We start from the raw sequence: 20,947 nt of genomic DNA, 5'->3' as shown, positions 1-20,947 counted from the left end.
ACATCAATTGGGAACAAAGAAACAAAAATAGACATTTCTTTGTTTTTCATAAATAACTACTCTCCATATTTGATAACAATTTCAAACCATTATTTTACCTTCCCACAAGTATAATACATACAAAATATTTTCTGAAATAATAAGGTCAGCAAATTTAGTAGTCTTAAGTCTTTTTTTTTTGAATCTGATAGGATACTGATAATACTCTCTTCTTTAAAAATATTGAAATTATAAGGAAGTATGTGCAGGAATGGGCAGAAGGAAGGTTTAAGGAGGACACAGTTCATTCTTTTAAATTCTTTCATTTATCCCTTATAACCAAATGTTCAACTGTTTCTCTCAGTTTTTTTTTTCTCCTAAATATCTCTGGAACTATCTACTGAAGCTTCAAATTCATTGACACTATTGCATTTCAACTCTGAGATAGCTCATTTAGTTTAAAACATTACTCTCTCACTTGTCTTCCTGACTCCAACATCCAAAAACCCATCCAGACATTTAACATAACTATTTTTATAAACTAAAAACCTGCTCACATAGGTTTTTATATTTAAAAAGGAAATCTTGGGATCCCTGGGTGGCGCAGCGGTTTGGCGCCTGCCTTTGGCCCAGGGCGCGATGCTGGAGACCCGGGATCGAATCCCACATCGGGCTCCCGGTGCGTGGAGCCTGCTTCTCCCTCTGCCTGTGTCTCTGCCTCTCTCTCTCTGTGACTATAATAAATTAAAAAAATAATAATAAAAAAAATAAAAAGGAAATCTTCATAGAAACCACTTACTTAGAATTACTGCAGTCCATTTTTCTACATTGTACTACAGGTAAATTGAAATGACATTTTTGAAATGAGAACACTGACTTTGTTTTTAAATAAGCCAACCAGGTGTGTGATTCTTATTCACTCCAAGTTTCCAGATCTAAGGCTCTAACAGATAAAGTCTTGCCACATTTTAGAACATATGAGCTTTTTATGACTTCAAAGCTTGTCTTGTCGAAAACATTTTGAGAGACATTTGAAGAACTTCCTAGATTCCCCACAGTAGTCCATGCTGTTATATTGATGTCTGTATAATTCTATAAATTTCTTATGATGAATATCTAATTGAAACAGGGTTTTTCGAGGAGGTCAGTATCATATGTTGTAGAGCAAATGAAATTTCACCTTTGTGTTGATAACTAAAGAGAAGAATCCTACCGTAGTACAGAAAGGAATGCTGATCATAAAGAGAAGTGGAAGGGAAAAGGTGCAGAGTGCTGAAATATTCAGTTAAAATATTATGAAGTGGGACGCCTGGGTGGCTCAGTAGTTGGGCACCGGCCTTCGGCCCAGGGCATGATCCTGGAGACCCGGGATCAAGTCCCAAATTGGGCTCCCTGCATGGAGCCTGCTTCTCCCTCTGCCTGTGTCTCTGCCTTACTCTCTCTGTGTGTTTCTCATGAATAAATGGAGAAAATCTTTTAAAAAATAAAATAAATAAAACATTATGAGGTGAATATTATGAGGTGAACTAACTGAAGGATAGATTAAGTAAATTTATAAATAGTCAAATTTTTTGTTTACTTTTTCCTCCAAGATTTGAAACTTGAATCTTCTCTTTATTTTCTGGAAAGAGAGAAAATCTTTTGGCGTGCATCCTTGAAGGCTTGTTTAACTTGCTGGTTTCTGAGACTGTAAATAAAAGGGTTTAATAAAGGGGCAACCGAGGTATAAATAACACTTACACCTTTGGACAAAGTCACCCTTTCCTTCGCTGTTGGCTTTATGTAATTAAAGATGCAGCTACCATACGTAAGGGAGACCACAATCATATGAGAAGAACAAGTAGAAAAAGCCTTGGTTCTTTTCTGAGCAGAGGGGATCTTGAGAATGGTCTTGATAATGTATGTGTAGGAAAGAATCAGTAACAGTAAGGTCACCAGAAGTGTTACAATAGCTAAGGCAAACGAAAGCAATTCCAAGAAACGAGTGTCAGTGCAGGAAAGCTGCAGCACAGGGGAAATGTCACACATGAAATGATCGATTACTCTGGAAGCACAGAAATCCAGCGTGAGGCCCACAGCCAATGGTGAAAACGACAGCAGAAAGCCCACGGCCCATGAGCTGAACAGGAGTTGGTAGCATATTTTATTGTTCATGATGATCGGGTAGTGCAGGGGTTTGCAGATTGCTACATAACGGTCAAAGGACATGGCAGCCAGCAGGTAAAATTCTGCAATTTCTAATTGGAGGAAAAAGAATAACTGAGATGCACAACCATCGTAGGAAATGACTTTGTTTTTAGTCATGAGGCTTATCAGGAATCTGGGAATACAGACTGTTGTCAGTGAAGCTTCCATAAAGGAGAAATTTCGGAGGAAAAAATACATGGGAGTCTTGAGGCTGGGATGTAGCAGGGTGAGAAGGATGATGGTCAAGTTTCCGGTCATGCTCAGCACATAGTTGATGAAGAGAAACGTAAAAATCACAATTTGTAGTTGTGGGTCATCGGTCAGTCCCAGGAGAATGAACTCGATCTTTGTTGACTGATTCCTCATTTTAGACATGAGGCTTATGAAATTGGCATTGGAGAACAACTCCAGAAGTGGACACAAGAGGATTTTTTAAAAGCTACAGAAAAAAAAAATATATGTAATCAGAAATTCAAGCAAGTTTAGAAAGTTGATCCAATTTAACAAGACAGATAATACTTAAAATTCTAACACAGGTTAACCTAGGCACCTCTGAGTGCTGGTTCCATTGAAGTGACAGGTATGATAATGAGACTATTAAATTTTTTTCTTGTCCCTTTTTGAACCTGAAAGATAATGTAAACTTTAGCTGATTATTTCTAAAAGAATTGAATTCTGTTTTAATGTTCTAAATAGACAGAAAATTGCTTGACTTTACAATGTATTTTCTATGAATAGCTTAAGACTTTTTTATGCAAATATAAAACTTTAAAAACTTGTTTCTTTTTTTTATTGGATTCAATTTGCCAACATATAGCATATCACCCAGTGCTCATCCCGTCAAGTGCCCCCCTCAGTGCCCGTCACCCAGTCCCCCCACCCCCCGCCCACCTCCCTTTCCACCACCCCTTGTTCCCAATGTTTATTACAGCAATGTCCACAATAGCCCAACTGTGGAAGGAGCCTCACAACAAATAGCTTAAGAATTACTGAAAAAATTCTGGTAACATCTTGAAAATTAGTACCAACGTCAACTTGCAATATTGATACAGAACTACTTAGCTCATTAAAACAATTTAAAAATTTGTGAAATATACAAATCATGGCAGTTACATATTTTCTCTATGATTGAAATATTCTGATATATACCATTATTTTGTCCCTATGCAGTAATTTCCCATTGTTCCTATATCTCATTTCACTCTTATTATTTTTCTTTGATTTCAAATACATCAGTCATCTCTTATCAGTTACATTTAATCATGAAATTTTGACTGTTGCATATACATAAAAATGGAAGACTATATGACAGTTCAAAAGTCAGTGGATATTACCTGACTCTTACTTGCGGGAATGCTCTCATTTATGACCTAGGTGTGTACTATAAGTGACTTACCCTATCTAGGATACATTGATATAATTTTCCCACTATGGGGATATGGAGGAAACAGGGGTCAAAAAGAAATGATGAATATTCTCTCTCTTATAATATTGTAAAAAAATCAATAATTTAAGAGGAAAGTTAATTGCAAAGCTTTTCTCCAGAAGTATTCTAAAAACAGATATGAAAAATAAATAAATAATAAATAAAATAAAATAAAATAAAATAAAATAAAATAAAAACAGATATACATTCTAGAAATTCTATGCATCTGTTTATAACTTTCACTTCCACTTACACCCATTAAAATGATGGGACCCAGTTATTACAAATAATTGGATTCCTCTCTCTGGCCAGGTAAAATTTATTTTCTGTCTTCTTTTCTTATATATTAAAATGAAGGAAAATATCTCCATAAAAATTCTACATGAAAATATCATGCTGTAAATGGGAAATCTCGCATATAAACAGAACCCAAAGTTTTTTTTTTGAACCCAAAGTTTTTAACAACGAATTCTTGCTTCAAATTGTGCACTAGCAAAATGCAGAGTTTTATCATTTTGTTCGTAAGAGACACAAGGGATTAATTAAAACAGAAGAAAAGGAAAGAAAAAGAAATGCCCCTGGAGACTAGTGTCAGGAATAATATTATTTGTGTAAAAGATAAAACAACAACCAAAACAAACAAACAAACAAACAAACAAACAAACAAGGAAGGAAGGAAATTAAAAGTACTATGAATCACTTTCAGCAAAAAGCTGAATTTAACTACAAAACAAAACAGATATTCTCCCAAAAGAGAACTAGAGATAACTTAAACCCTACACTTAATGCCAACACAAATTTCAGATATTCCATTGCCCTGAGTTAGTTTGACCATATGTAGCTTTAAGAGGGTTTACCCCAAAAGGAAACTTTTCTTTTGCTTCCTTAGTCAATGTCAAGATTTCATTAGCTGGGGACCTAATACCTCAAATTGAAGGTGTACTGAAGTACTTAAATGTTTTGCTATTTTTTAAAGTTTTGAAACAATAGAAAATATAAAGAAAAAAATGAACAAATACACCATGAATATATTTTACACCAGCACCATTTGATGCTCCGTCTGCCATTCAATATAATGGTACGTATTTATAACAAGAATATTCTATGCAGAAGCTTTTTATTTTGATGAAGTTCCAATAGTGTATTTTTGCCTTTGTATCCTTGCCCCAGGAAAAATGTTGCTATAGTTGGGATGCCTGGGTGGCTCAGTTAAGGGTCTGCCTTTGGCTCGAGTCATGATCCTGGGGTCCTGGGACTGAGTCCTGCATCAGGCTCCCTGCTCAGAGGAGAGTCTGCTTCTCCCTCTCCCTCCGTCGCTCCCCTTGCTTGTGCTCTCTCTCAAATAAATAAATAAAATCTTAAGAAAAATGCTGCCATGGCCAAAGTCAGAGAAATTAATTCCAGTGCTCTTTTCTAGGATTTTTATGGTTTCAGGTGTCACTGTTAGGTCTTTAATCCACTTTGAGTTTATTTTTATGTACGGAGTAAGAAAGTGATCCAGTGTCATTCTTTTGCATGTAGCTTTCAAGTTTTCCCAACCCCACTGGTGGAAAAGATGATCTTCCCACCGCCTGTTTTTGTCTCCTTTGTCAAAGAGTAATTGAATCATGGTTTGTTTCTGGGCTTTTTATTCTGTTCCATTGATCTATGTGTCTACTTTCCTGCCAGCACCATACTGTTTTGATGACGAAAACTGTGTAATATGTTAATATAATATTTTAATATATAATAATATAATATTTTATAATTATAATATTTATAATATTTTTTACAATTAATATTGTAATTTTAAGTCTGGAATTGTGATAACTCTAATTTTACTACTAGTTTTAGCTATTCAGTTTTTTTGTGGTTACATACAAATTTAGGGTTTTGGGGTTTCTTAGTTTTTTTGAAAAATACTGTTAGTATTTTGATAGAGATTGTATTAAATGTGTAGGTTGCTTTGGGTAGTATAGACATTTTACCAATATTCGTTCTCCCCACCCAGGAGCATGGAATATCTTGCCATTTGTTTGTATCATCTTCAATTTCTTTCATCAGTCTTTTGTAGTTTTCAGAGTACAGGTCTTTCACCTTCTTAGTTAAGTTTGTTCCTAGATATTTTATTGTTTTCAGTGTGGTCGTGAATGGGATTGTTTTCTTAATTTCTCTTTCTGTTGCTTCGTTATTGATGTATAGAAATACAACAGATTTCTGTGCATTGATTTTGTATCCTGTGATCTTAATGAATTCATTGATCAGTTGTAGTCACTTTTTGGTGAAGTTTTTGGGATTTTCTCCATATAGTATCATGTCTTTTGCAAATGGTGAATTTTACTTCTTTTTTATAAATTTACATGGCATTTATTCCCTTTTCTTGTCTGATTGCTGTGGCTAATACATCTAATACTACGTAGAATAGAACTGGTGAGAGGGAACTTCCTTGTCTTGTTATTGACCTTAGGGGAAGAGCTCATTATTTCCCCATTGAGTATGATATTAGCTGTTGAGAATATGGCATTTATTTTGTTGAGGTATGTTCCTTCTACATCTATTTTGTTGAGCGTTTTATCATGAAATGGATATTATAGTTTTTCAATAATGTGTTAAGGGTTTTTGCATCTATGTTCATCAGGGATATTGGCCTGTAGTTTTCTCTTTTGTGGTGTCTTCATCTGGTGTTTGTATCAAAGTAATGCTTTCCTTCCTCTTCTATGTCTTGGAAAAGTTTGAGAAGAATAGGTCTTAACTCTTCTTTAGAATGTTTGGTAGAATTCACCTGTGAAGCCGTCTGGTCCTGGACTTTTGTGTGCTGGGATTTTTAAAATTATTGATTCAGTTCATTGCTTATAATTGTTCTGTTCAAATTTTCTTTCTTCCTGTTTCAGTTTTTGTAGCTTTTATGTGTTGAGATATTTATTCATTTCATTTCATTTAGGTTGCACAATTTTGGGGCATACAATTTCTTCATAATCTTTTATAAATCTTGTGTTTCTGTGTTGTCAGTTGTTATTTCTCCTCTATCATTTGTGATTTGTTTATTTGAGTCTCTTTTTTTTTTAAATGAGTCTGGTTAACAGTTTACAAAATGCATAGATCTTAAAAAAAACAAACTAGCTCATTTTTTCCCCCTTAGGTTCTATTTTATTTATTTCTGCTCTAATCTAATGTGTTAAACTTCCTCATTACTATAGCATACTTATTTGTGTTTTGAATACTTTTCTATGTATTACTCAGCACCATATAAAATGGGCCACATAAAGTGCCCAACACCTGACTCCGTGGGGTACTTATTCTATTTTGTCCTGAAGAAACTATCTAAAGATTACAAAGATTTCTCAGAATGATATGGTTTCAAAGAAGTTTATTCCTCAATGGACACAAACTTATATGTTATGTAAGAATTCTCCCCAGGAACTAAAAATTTTTAAATTAAAAAATATATTTAAAAACCCCTACTATTTACTGTGAATTCAGTATAGATTTCCATAATCTGCTCTTCTGCACAGTCATTTTAATTAATTAATTATTTCACGCACATTTAAAAAAATCCTTGAGTTCCAGATATATAGATAAGGATTTAAAGACAGAAATAAAAAGATTTAGTTGATGCATTTCCTACATATCCTCAGTTTCTTTTCTGAAAGCTGTCTTTACCCCAAATAGTCTTTGTGATATGATTCAGTGATCTTAAACTGACATTTAAAATACCCAAGTAGACAGAACATAAAGACTCCTAACTCCGGGAAATGAACTAGGGGTGGTGGAAGGGGAGGATAGCGGGGGGTAGGGGTGAATGGTGACAGGCACTGAGGGGGGCACTTGACGGGATGAGCACTGGGTGCTATTCTGTATGTTGGCAAATTGAGCACCAATAAAAAATAAATTTATTATTAAAAAAATAAAATACCCAAATATTCTTCACTTTGTATTAATGGAATATTTATCTATGTCCATGGCTAGTCCTCCTTGCAACTTGTGACCATGTGTACAAATTATGTCCAAAAAATGTAAACGGAAATGATGTGAAATTTCCTTTGTTTTTTTCTTTGATAAAAGGGGTTTGCCCTCCTCGTCCACTCCACCCTCTCTCGTTGTGATATCCATACATGGGAGGGCAAACCATTTGAAGCCATGAGTATGAGCAATCACACTAGGAATACACTGGCCAATCAACAAGAGAGAGCACAGAACACACCTAGATTTGTGACATCATTGCAAGTCATATCAGCTTAGAAACACAGTGACCTCATGGGAGAGTTTCAACATCCTAGTCTGAACAATTTAAGTAAGACAAAAATACAGTTATTTTTGTTAAAGTACTGTAATATTTGTCTTCCTTATACTCTGTGAAATCTATAGTATTATCAAAACTTGTTTCCTCTGACATAACTATATTTCATAGTGAAGAATGTAGGTTCCATGCACTTTTTTGTAACAGTGATTCTGGGTATTTCCTCCTATCAATTTTTCAGTCCATGATCCCCATTTTTTTGCTTCTGATTGTTGGGCAAATATTTCTTGAAATCTTAATACCAATTATTTTTAAATTGTTAATTTTATAGATCTAATAAAAATTATTAATTCTAAATATTTCACTGACCATGCATTCAGGTCTCTGTATTTTTGTTATTTTCATGATTTTTTAGTCTTTAGACCTTTCTGCAATTTTTATCATATATGCAAAACTGCAAATGCCAATGATTTCGGATGATGATTTATTCCTAGAAATAGGATTTAATTTACTTCATTTAAAAATTTTATCTATTTAATTTATTCAAATAAATTTATTACATAAATGTAATTAATCAATGAATTCAGTTTATTCTGGCATGTATTAAAGACGGACAACCTTGGACAAAACAAGGAATGAGATTATACAACTCTGTATTCCATGCTTTTTGACAAATGATAAGTTCTTTGTGTTTATTCTTAGAAGTAAGATTTCAGTGGTCTCAAATAAAAGCCTAAGTTTTGACTCGGGTTCCTCCATTTTGGCAAATCATAAATGTCAAATATTTGTCTGCAGAGACTCGGAGACAGCAGGAATTTTTTCTTGGATTCTAAATCAGTTACCTGTGGCTTTGTACTGCTGTTATTTTTACTCTCTGATGACATAAGGAGTTTTTGCTAATGTTTTAGAAAAGGCTACCTTTTTTCAGCAAGCCCTTTTATTCGAGAAAAATTTACCCAGTTTCTGCTAATGTAAATATCTTGTATTATCAGTATTTTATTGTCAAAATGAAAAGATACCACCAAACAAGCAAGACTCTTAATTAATATCTGAATTTATTTGTATTCCATTAGTTTTATCATTAATTTTCTTTCCCTTTTACAAGCTCTAATCCAGGGTACTACATTGCATTCAGTATATTCATGACATCTACTTATCGGGTAGACATATTTTTCTGGTCTTTGGCATATTTTCTTATTTTTCAAGTACTAGTTAATTTGGAAGGGTACTTTTTTTTTTAAAGATTTTATTTATATATTTATTAGAGACACACACACAGAGAAAGGGAGAGGCAGAGACACAGGCAGAGAGAGAAGCAGGCTCCATGCAGGGAGCCCGATGGGGGACTTGACCCCAGGACTCCAGGATCACGCCCTTGGCCAAAGGCAAGGACCGAACCGCTGAGCCACCCAGGGATCCCCAAATTTGAACCCATTCTTAATGCCTTTCCCTCCCTCCCTCTTAATGCCTTTAGATATATGGTGTCATACTTTACATTCTTTCATTTATGAGTTCCTCAAACTCCATTTATGAATCCCAAGTATACCATTTTTTACCTCTTTTGTCCTTCCTACTATTTTCCTCCTACCTAAGATTTTTCCTTCCACTAGAGTCCTCCTTTAACATTTCTTGTAGGGCTGGTTTAGTTGTCATGAAATCCTTTAACTTTTGTTTATCTATGAAACTGTCTATCTCTGTTCTATTCTAAGTGTGAGCCTTCATATACAGAGTATTGGGGGCTATAGGTTTTTTTTTTCTTTTAGCTCTTTGAATATGTGATGACGCTTTCTTCTGGCTTACAAAATTTCTGCTGAATGAACAGGTAAAAGCCTCATAGGAGTTCTTCTGTATGTAACTGTCTTCTTTCTCTTGCTGCTTTTAAAATTCTCTTTATCAATACTTATTGCCATTTTAATAATTATGCGTCTTGGTGTGGACCACCTTGGTTGATCTGGTTGGGCATCTCTGTGCCTCTTGGATCTGGATTTCTGTTTCTTGCCTCAGATTCAGAAAATGTTCAGCTATTAATTATTCAATTAAATTTTCTGCCATCTTTTCTCTCTTCTCAGATTTCTATAATGTGAATGAAATTACACTTAATGGAGTCTTTGAGTTCTTTAAGTCTGTTTTCATTTTGCGTATTTTTTCTCCTCTCATCTGCTCAGCTTGATTAGTTTCTATTACTCTATCCTTCAGGTCGCTAATTTCTTGTGCTTCCTCTCAGTGGCTCTTTATTCCATGTAATATTTCAAAATTTCACTTATTGTGTCCTTTATCTCTGATTGCTTCCTTTTATCTTTTTGTTAAAGGTCTTACCAAGGTCCTCCAATTTTTTCTCAAGTCCAGTGAGTATGTTTATGATCATAAATAACTTTTCTATCAGGCATATTATTTATCTCCATTTCACTTAGATCTTTTTGCTGTGGTTTTTTTTCTGGCTTTCATTTGGATATATGCCTCATTCTCCTTTTTTCTAACACTGTGTCTGTTTCTTCATATTAGGAAAGTCAGCTACTTTTCCAGTTTTTGACAGTAATAGCTTTATGAAGAAGAGTCCCTGCATTGCCCTGCAGTGGAGTGTTCCCTGTTTACCAGAACCAGGCATTGCAAGAGTGTCTCCTCTGTGTGCTCCATGTGCCTTGCTGTTGTGTGTTAGCCACTTTTTCCTTCATTACAGTCATCTACAGTAGTGCTCCTTGCCTCTTGTGAGCAGTGTTGTGTCATTGTGGTGTTAGTGGATCAATCTGGGGCTGCCTTGGGCTGAGTTTAGGTGGACCAGGTGTTTGCCAAAGATGCGGTAGCACTAAAGTGCAGGGTGCTTTCCCTGTGTTGTCCCTTGAGAAGCTTTCAAGGTGGGTGGGTCCAACTGTCATCCCCCAGCCCACTGCTAGGGCTGCAGTTGTTATCTCTCCCTCACCCCAGGCACTTTGGAGTGATGCTGGCCCTTCACAGTGTTCCTTGCACAGTGCCAGGCTTTTGCCTGGTTTGAATGGGCTCTGGCTAAGAACATATTGGTGGTGGGGGGTAGTGGGGCACACAATGCCTTTAAAGTTTGCATAGTAGTGAGAGAGGATGTATGCTCACCACCAGGAATGGGTTGGTGAGGGTGGGTTGTGCAGTTTTAACAAGATGTGTTTAAGTGTTTGTGGGAAGGGAGCCACCAATACCACTGGGACTGAGGCCCTGCACAATGCACAGGTCCAGAGATGCAGACTTGGCAGGATTTTCACTAGTAGTCTGGGGGAGGGCATTTGCAGCACCAGGACTGAGGCAACTGTTACTGAAAATAGCAGATCTGCTGAAGATGGAAGGATAGGCAGGGTGGCCATAGTGTAAGTGAGTTGGGTAATGAATGTTGGCACTGCCTGCAGATGGCTCTATGTTTATGCTGGGGGTGGGGAGAGAAATGTTGCCTGTCAGCTCCTTTGCTCCTGGAGAGTCTCCCAGGGGTCTCTGTCCCTCCAGGATGTGATCTCAGATTGGTAAATAACACTTCCTCCCATAAACCACAGGCATGATTCTTGTAAGTAGCATATCAATGGGTCTTGTTTTTTTTTTTTTATAAATTAATTTTTATTGGTGTTCAATTTACCAACATACAGAATAACACCCAGTGCTCATCCCATCAAGTGTCCCCCTCCGTGCCCGTCACCCATTCAACCCCACCCCCCGCCCTCCTCCCCTTCCACCACCCCTAGTTCATTTCCCAGAGTTAGAAGTCTTTATGTTCTGTGTCCCTTTCTGATATCTCCCACACATTTCTTCTCCCTTCCCTTATATTCCCCTTCACTATTATTCATATTCCCCAAATGAGTGAGAACATACACTGTTTGTCCTTCTCCGATAGACTTATTTCACTCAGCATAATACCCTCCAGTTCCATCCACGTTGAAGCAAATTGTGGGTATTTGTCGTTTCTAATGGCTGAGTAATATTCCATTGTATACATAGACCACATCTTCTTTATCCATTCATCTTTCGATGGGCACCGAGGCTCCTTCCACAGTTTGGCTATTGTGGACATGGCTGCTAGAAACATCGGGGTGCAGGTGCCCCGAGGTTTCATTGCATCTGAATCTTCGGGGTAAATCCCTAACAGTGCAATTGCTGGGTCGTAGGGCAGGTCTATTTTTAATTCTTTGAGGAACCTCCACACAGTTTTCCAGAGTGGCTGCACCAGTTCACATTCCCACCAACAGTGTAAGAGGGTTCCCTTTTCTCCGCATCCTCTCCAACATTTGTTGTTTCCTGCCTTATTAATTTTCCCCATTCTCACTGGTGTGAGGTGGTATCTCATTGTGGTCTTGTTTTTTTAATTCATTTTGATATCATATGACTTTCGATAAGAACCTTTAGTCCATTTACAGCCAGAGTAATCATTCAAAGATATTAATTTAGTGCCATTGTATGATCTGTAAAGTTACTGTTCCTGGAGATTGTCTCTGTCCTTTTCTAGTCTTTGTTACTTTTGGTCTCTGTTTCTGCTCAAAGGCTCCCCTTTAATATTCCTTGCAGGGATGGTTTGGTGATCACAAACTCCTTTAGTCTTTGTTTGTCTTGGAAACTCTTATCTCTCCTTCTATTGTGAATGACAGCCTTCCTGGATAACGTATTCTTGGCTGCATATATTTTCCATTTAGCACATTCTGTATATCATGCCTCTCCTTCTGGCCTTCCAGTTCTCAGTGGACAGGTCTGCTGCCAGCCTCATATGTCTACCCTTGTAGGTTAAGGACCTTTTCTCCCACACTGCTTTCAGAATTCCCTCTTTATCTTTGTAGTTTGCAAGTTTCAGTATGAAATGTAATGGTGTTGATCTGTTCTTGTTGATTTTGAGGGGAGTTCTCTGTGCTTCTTTGACTTGAATACTTGTTTCCTTCCCTAGATTAGTGAAGTTACCAGCTGCAATTTGTTCCAATAAACCTTCTGCTCCTCCTTTTCCATCTTCTTCTTCTGGGACTCCTATGCTATAGATATTATTTCACTTTATGGAATCATTTAGTTATCTAAGTCTACTTTTATGGTTTAATGGTTTTATTTCCCTCTTAGTTTCAGCTTCATTATTTTCCATAATTTTGTCTTTTATATCACTTAGTTCTCCTCGGCTTCTTCATTCCTCATAGTAATTCTATCTCATCAGGGTTTTATCTCTGCTTTAACATTTTTTATTTTAGCCTGACCAGTTTTGGGGTCTTTTACTCTAAGGCAAGGGTTATCCTGGTATCTTCTATGTTTTATTCAAGTCCAGCTAGTAGTCTAAGGACTGTTCTAAGTTTTTCTTCAGATATATTGCTTATATCTACTCTGAACAAGTCCCTGGCTATGATGTCTTCCTGACCTTTATTTTGGGGCAAATTCCTCCATCTTGTCATGTTGGCTAAGTTTTTATCTTTTGTATGTTATGAAGGGTTGTTATGGTTCCTGCACCTCAGAGTAGTACTAAATTTTAAAAAGTCATACAGTGTCCAGGGCCTGTGTGCTCTTCTGGGGGAAAGGGTAGCTGAGTTGGCTCTGAGTCACCTGCCCCAGTAAAGAAAAAGCAGTTGCCTAGCATTAGGGGGCGGGGGTTGATGTCAGTGGCTTCCACCTCCATTGGGGGCCACTGTGTTGCCGTCTGATGTCCAACAGTGTTTGCAGCCTGGGTAAAATGGTGACACCCCCCCCTCTGTTCAGGAAGCCCTCACTGGAGCCAGGGCCATCAGGGGGCCAGTGCCAGGTATCTTGCATTTATCACTGGTGACGCTGGGATTCAAAGCTCCAACTCATAAAGGAGCCACCACCACTTGGATATGCTCCCTCCTCTGGATTAGAGGCTCCCTGCACTCTGACTAGTGTTCTTTGTCCCAGAAAACCAGTCTCCTGCCCTTGAAGTGGGCACATTCTATGCTGTGGCATCTCAAATAGCAGTAACCAGGTTATCCCCTCTCTGCACAGGCCTCTGTCCCTTGCAGATGAAAGGCCATTTGTTGATGCCTACAGTGACTTTTGTCCTTGGAGACAGTATATATCCTCTTCCCTGTGTAATCCAGGAAGGGGAACAATCTCTCCCAGTGCAACCCATGAGAACCCTACACCACTTTGTGCCTGCTCCCCATCCAAAGTCTTCCTTCTCACCAGGAGCACTCACTACAGCTCCATTCTGGGGAAAGTATCACACTTCTCAAAGCTCGGAGTTTGACCATAAAACACCTGTGCCACTCAGCTCCCCCAACTCCCCAGTCTGTGGTCCAATAGGTTTTCTTTTTTTGTGAACCCTACATCTCCTCTCTCAACCTCTCTTTCCCTTCTCTTTCCCCGTGCAAAGGGTTCCCTCCCCTGTGCAGCAGGGCAGCTCTCTCCCCTAAGTCACTTCCACACACCTCCACCTGCCACACTGTCTCCCTCCAACCATGGAAATCTTTCTTCCAATCCTCAGATCCATTTCCTGGGTATTTCAAGTGATCAATACAGCTGTGTTCCAGGGATAAGGAAAGCCCAGATCCCCCTACTTCTCTGCCATCCTAGCTCCACCCCACCCCAGGTGTTTTTCAAACTGCTGCTTCTCTGCAAGGCTGATTGTTGTGCTTTTTTTTAAGGACAGGGGTTCAGCTTTCTATTGCCTTCCAGGCCCACCAATGAGCCACTGATTTTTAAAATTCCAGGCTTTGAGTCCCTCTGTTTGTAAGAACTCATGAAATTCAGCTTCTCTGGTTTTCTAACATCCTTTTTTAAATTAAAAAAAAATCCTAAAGAAAGTTGTTTTTTGTTTTGTTTTGTTTTTCTTGCACTCATTTTCAATCAAGGAGGCAAGTGTCCACATTTATCTTTCTTTGGTGAAGATTTATATTTCTGATTCGAGTTTTGAGAGAGATGGATTTTCCTGGTTCAGGTTCAATATATCTACAAGCAACACAAATTATCCACTGTGTATGAACACTGAACTGCTTTGTCACTTAATTGTATAAAGTCCAGAGAAATCCAAAACATGGGCCGACACTTCCTCTTACCTATGATGATCTGTTTCAGGATTTGTTCACTCTTTTTACCTTTGTAGACATTGTAGATTTTACTTACTTTTCCACCAGCTCAGCCACTCATCCTTTCATTTTCTTTTTAAATTTGTTTCAGAATTTTTAGAATTCTTTTATGAGGAAGATCTTTGAAGGATCTGAGTGCCATCTATTAGGAAATGAAGGCTCTTCTTTATGTTCCCAAGGCTTGATTTTTGTAACTGTTTTTTTTTTAACTATAACTGTATATATTGCCATTTATTTTACTAGACAATGTATTAATTTTCTGTGGATACTGTAACAAATTATGACAAAATAGATGGCTGAAACCATGAAAACTAATTCTTTCACAATTTTGGAATCCTAAAATCTGAAATCAGTTTCACTAGGCCAAAATCAAAGTGTTGGCAGATATGACCCAGCAATTGCCCTGCTGGGGATTTACTCCAAAGACACAGATGCCCGGACACCTGCACCCCGATGTTTATAGCAGCAATGTCCACAATAGCCACACTGTGGAAGGAGCCATGGCATCCGTTGACAGATGATGGATAAAGAAGCTGTGGTCTATGTATACAGTGGAATATCCTCAGCCATTAGAAATGAGAAATACCCACCATTTGTTTCGACGTGGATGGAACGGAGGGGATTATGCTGAGTGAAATAATTCAATCAGAAAAGGACAAACATTATATGGTCTCATTCGTTTGGGGAATATAAAAAATAGTGGGGACAAACAGGCAGAGACACAGGCAGAGGGAGAAGCAGGCCCCATGCAGGGAGCCTGATGTGGGACTCCATCCCAGGACTCACTATTAGTCTCTAAATGAGTGGGAAGTATCAGAAAGGGAGACAGCACATGAGAGACTCCTAACTCTGTGAAACGAACTAGGGGTTGTGGAAGGGGCGGAGGGTAGGGAGTGGGGGTGACTGGGTGACAGGCACTGAGGGGGGCACTTGGCGGGTGTTATGGTATATGTTGGCAAATCAAACTTCAATAAGAAAAAGAAAACTAACAGCTATTTGTGGCATTTATTTATTACAGTTTCACAAATTCTAAATAGATTATGTGAAATTTGACAAATGTATCACTATGGAAAAAGTCAGGAAGTTGTCACAAGATTAGAGGGAATTCCTTTCTAGGCGTATCTGTAGCTCATGAATTAGAGAAAAAGAAGATAAAACCAAAACCAAAACCAAACCAAACCAAAAGAAAAACCTCACCAAACCAAATTAATATGTTAAGGACATAGTTTATTTCTTTTTAATAAAAGAAATCGATATTGGAGTTTATCTGCAAAATTTGAATACTTATATATATTGTATTCAAAATTATTAAAGAATGGTTATTTAAAACCTGATACCTGATACACTGATCAATGTAGAAAAAAGAGGAATATATTGACTTTAAATATGAATCTGTTCCAGTCAAGTATGTTATTTACTTGGAGTTTACAACCTTGTCATGAAAATGAGTGGATCCTTGTGGGAACTTTAAGAAGATGGTGAAATAGGAAGCACCCAGAATATTGCTCCCTACCTGGGCATCATTTGCATTGGGAGAATCTGTGTGATGGAATCAGTTTAGAACTTTAGAGTCTAATGAAGGCTTGTAACTCCCAGAGGAAGGCTGAGATGATAAATTACTGTTAATTTTGGCGATTTTAGATCTTAGCACAGTAGCAGTTTCCCATCCCATGACCCCCAAGTGAGGAACTAAATATTTAATTTTTAATTTAATATTTATCACTTTAAATTTAAATGCATATATCCACATGTGGCTAATGGCTGTTATATCAGACAGTGGACATCTAAGTAATCTAATTAATAGTCTAGTTAAAAAAAAGTAGGTCACATTCAAATATATTTGCTAGATTATTGAGATAGAATTTAACTACAAAAAAGATCACCTTTTGGGGGGGATATATTTTGATGAACTCTGAAAAATATATAGTCATGCAACCACCCCTGCAATCAAGATATAAAATATTTCCATTGTAAAATGTTTTCTCATGACACTTTTATGGTCATTCATTCTCACTATTAGCCTCTAAAACCTTTGATTAGATTTCTACCCCTATAGTTCGGTGATTTTCTGAATTATAGAAATATAATCATAGAGTATATAGATATTGCATTTGGCTTCTTTCACTTAGCATAATATTTCTAAGATTCAATCATTTAAAGTTTTTTTTTATTTATTCATGAGAGACAGAGACAGAGAGAGAGAGAGAGAGAGAGAGGCAGAGACACAGGCAGAGGGAGAAGCAGGCCCCATGCAGGGAGCCCGATGTGGGACTCAATCCCAGGACTCCAAGATCATGCCCCAGGCTGAAGACAGGGGCTAAACTGCTGAGCCACCCAGGGATCCCCTCAATCATTTTTTATATCTAATTCATTGCATTATATACATATGCCATAATCTGTTAAACTATTTACAAGATGGTGGATATTGGATCATTTCTAGTTTTGGGCATTAACATAAAATGTATTTTACAGGTAAAATCAGTTCACTTGAAGGATCAAAATAATTTCATCAAACATCCATCTGAAGCCTCAACTTATTAATCTGATAAAATATTATGCTTGTTACTTGTAAATATAACTCACTACCAGGTGTCAGAGTGTAAGATGGTTTACATTAATGTCTGAAATTGCTTCTTTGCTAATTGGAAGCAAAGTAGTGTCTTGGGCTTGTATAAACCGGTTTGGGATTTTTCAGTGTTGCCCCAGGACAGTGAACTGCTGATGATCCTGTTAAATATTTCATCAATTATTATAAATCACTTATTATACTCCTCTGGGATACTTTTACTTCAACTTTTATTTAAAGTGGATTACAGTGGTGTCTTTTATTGCCAGTCATTAGTACTTTTGGACCTTTGATCCCCAAAGATTAGGTTTTCTTTTCCTTTATTTCAGTAGAACCCCTGGATCTACAGTAAGTAGAAAGTGATAAAATTGCAGCATTTCATAAGTGTGCAGGGACCAGTATGGAATTTCTCTTGGAACAGCTGCTTATCTTTCATCAGATGATGCCCCGAGTCTTTTTCAGTTGCTGTATTTCATTTTATTTTAAAGTATAACTACTCATTTTGAGGTTTTGAATGACAGCAATTGTAACAACAAGCTTTCACAAAATGCAACTTATCTGGAATAGAAGATGGATGTCCATTAAAATTATTAATACTTGAGTTCTGAGCTTCAAAGTGAGTATGAATCTGAGGGAATGTGGAAATTCTTTACAGAAGGACTGTATATAATGGTCCTTCCCACAAAAATCATTCATATAGTAAGTATCCAGCTCAGAAAATAAAATATGATAAGAGAGTAAAATCATAATTAATTATGTCAAGATACATCTCTGCCATGCACACTTAAGGGAACACTAGATACAATAGGTTCAAGGAGGTAAGGCAACTATAATTTTAACTTGACTTCAAAATCAGAAGTTATATCAAATGCGCAAGTCCAATTCAGGGAGTTGAATTTGAGTTCTCAATTTTTAAGGTCTATAAGTGTTTTTACACTTATATGCTACAGTCATTTGTTGGCTGTGTATTAACAGATATTGTAATCTATCTTATTCATATACAGTTGCATCTAAATTTCATTTTTCTCTGATTCTCTGTATGAATTATGTATTGCCCTTGGTTAAGTGATGTGGAAAAAATGCTGAACAACTGTTCTCTCAAATGGAATAACATAGTTCTAGAACAGTCTGATAGAGCCACCCGGTAACCAAAATTGTATGAATAACTCCTAGAGCATACTTTTTCAAGTCAAAAATAGAGCAAAATTGGGAGTTTTAAGATGAACATAAACATACATTTTTATAAAAAAAGTTTGTGACCACTCAGTGGCTGAAGACTACAAGTCTTCAATTGCCATTAATAAAATTTAAGCTATTCCCTAAAATCTGTTTCAGAAAACCACATTAAGCATGGAGAATCCTAGTTTTGTTCCTCTCCTAACAAAAAAATTAAGAAACAGATAGCAATATTAATAAGACAAAAGCAAAAGACTAAAAATAACAGAGTGCTTTAATAATTTATTTCCTTTAAAACGTTGCAGGTAACGCATATAATGAAACAGACTAGCATTTTCACATAAAATGGAATACTATATATAACATGGAAATAAATAGAATTTTTATACTTAGAAAGGACAGAGAGTAATATAATGTTTGAGAGGAAAAATTTTACTCTCCTTTTCAGATTCTTTTTTGCTGGTTTAAGAATTAAATTGACATGAGACATTAACAGGACAATATCAAATTAATTGCATATAAATAGGACAGGAGCTTTGTAAGATTATGAGAATTTTGGGCAGTCAGGCATTTGAGGCTACCATTTTGAGCTACAAAGGAGGTAGGGGTCTGGGACTTCAAAGACAAGGAAGAGAATTCAAAGGAAAATGAAAAAGAGTAAGTGTTTGGGAAACAATTTTTTGCTGGGCCACACAGAAAGAATGAACATAAAGAAGAATTTTAAGAACCAGACTTTGCTAAGGTCCTCCCTCTCGACCACATTTTAGATCTTGCCAATTCATATTAGCATACAGACAACCATAATTATTTGTGGTAATATCTCCCTTTTTGGAGCAAGTCTTTCATATAAATTCTTTTAGACATTTGAGGAGGTAAAAAGGAAAACATTCTGAGACCTCCATTTCTTAAAAAAATCAACTTAAATTAATCGTCATGTCAAAGAGACACATTTTGGGGTGGCAGATTTTACTTTCCTACAGTAATTTCTGAAGTAATCAATAGTTTTACAAAAATATGGGGGAATATTAAAAAGCAGTGACCCAAATTATGTGGATACATTAGGAATACACCTCAAAAAGGTTAATTGAAAAAAATAGAATATTTTTATTAAAATATGTTGTTTGTTTTTGTCATGTTTTCCTTTGTTGTATTTATTATATATCCTGAAAGACAACCAACCATTTGAATGTCATAGCATAGCCAGTCAAGAAAGTTGATAATAATTGTGTATTCTTAGTGCAGAAAAAAATTCACTTTATCTAATTAATGGAAGTCAATCCTGCTTAGTCATTGACTATCATAGGAATTATCATATATAACTCTAAATCCTGGTTTTGAAAATCACTTGGATAGAATTTCTTTTTTTTTTTTAAATTTTTTTATTTATTTATGATAGTCACAGAGAGAGAGAGAGAGGCGCAGAGACATAGGCAGAGGGAGAAGCAGGCTCCATGCACCGGGAGCCCAATGTGGGATTCGATCCCGGGTCTCCAGGATCACGCCCGGGCCAAAGGCAGGCGCCAAACCGCTGCGCCACCCAGGGATCCCATTGGATACAATTTCTAAAACACAGAACAACTTAGTCTCTTTTGCTCAGGTGAAATAAAAATGATGGAAAACTACACTAAAAATGATTCATATTCTTTTATTTAAATTATGCATGTAGAGTTGAGTTGACTCAGGAAGAATGGGTGAAAATGCATATTAGCCAAAGAAATTATTCAAGTTCCAGAGAAAAAATTGTGAGAAATATTACTATAAAGAGAAAAATGGATAGGAAAGAATTTAGTTATCTTTATGTAATGTATGTAATTAATGTAATGCATGTAATTATGTATCATTGTAAATTTCAGATGGAAAAATAATTTACAAATAGATAAATTAGAGAATATATGTCCTTTTCCACTTTAGGTAAATTTATAAATATTTAGGTTAATATATATATTTAGTTAAAATATGTAATTAGTATATATATTCATTTAGATTTTTTAAAAAGATTTTATTCATTCATGAGAGATAGAGAGAGAGTCAGAGACACAGGCAGAGGGAGAAGCAGGCTCCCTGCAGGGAGCCCGAAGTGGGACTCCATCCTGGGACCCCACGATCACACCCTGGGCCGAAGGTGGCGCTAAACCTCTGAGGCACTCAGGCTGCACTTATTCATTTAGTTTATATGTATTTAGGTTAATTTCTATATATTCAATTTATATACATTTAGGCCTATTTATATATATTTAGGTTTTATATAGTTATATATATATATAGGTTAATGTGTGTATATATAGGTTAATTCACATTACACTACAGTATATTATATTCATGTATATGTTTGACTTTGTCCTCTTTTCTTATGTATATTTGATAAGGCTTATAAAAGAGAG

The 20,947-nt window shown here is 36.5% G+C and overlaps 1 protein-coding gene across 1 annotated transcript; it reads right to left on the bottom strand.

Moving 5' to 3' along the window:
* Positions 1-1,593: 1,593 nt before the first annotated feature.
* LOC129517385 (olfactory receptor 6C6-like) lies at positions 1,594-2,532 on the bottom strand. Its single transcript, XM_055337171.1, has one exon. It carries the CDS (start codon positions 2,530-2,532, stop codon positions 1,594-1,596), a length of 939 nt encoding a protein of 312 aa, XP_055193146.1.
* Between the last annotated feature and the right edge of the window lie 18,415 nt (positions 2,533-20,947).

The sequence above is a fragment of the Nyctereutes procyonoides genome, unplaced genomic scaffold (genome assembly GCF_905146905.1).
Source record: "Nyctereutes procyonoides isolate TBG_1078 unplaced genomic scaffold, NYPRO_anot_genome, whole genome shotgun sequence".
Lineage (NCBI taxonomy): Eukaryota > Metazoa > Chordata > Mammalia > Carnivora > Canidae > Nyctereutes > Nyctereutes procyonoides.
The sequence above is the reverse complement of the archived record's forward strand: the minus strand, read 5'-3'. Positions and strand labels throughout refer to the sequence as shown.

Excerpts from the sequence above, each read along its gene's own strand:
- LOC129517385 (XM_055337171.1), bottom strand. The coding sequence starts at position 2,532 with ATGAGGAATCAGTCAACAAAGATCGAGTTCATTCTCCTGGGACTGACC.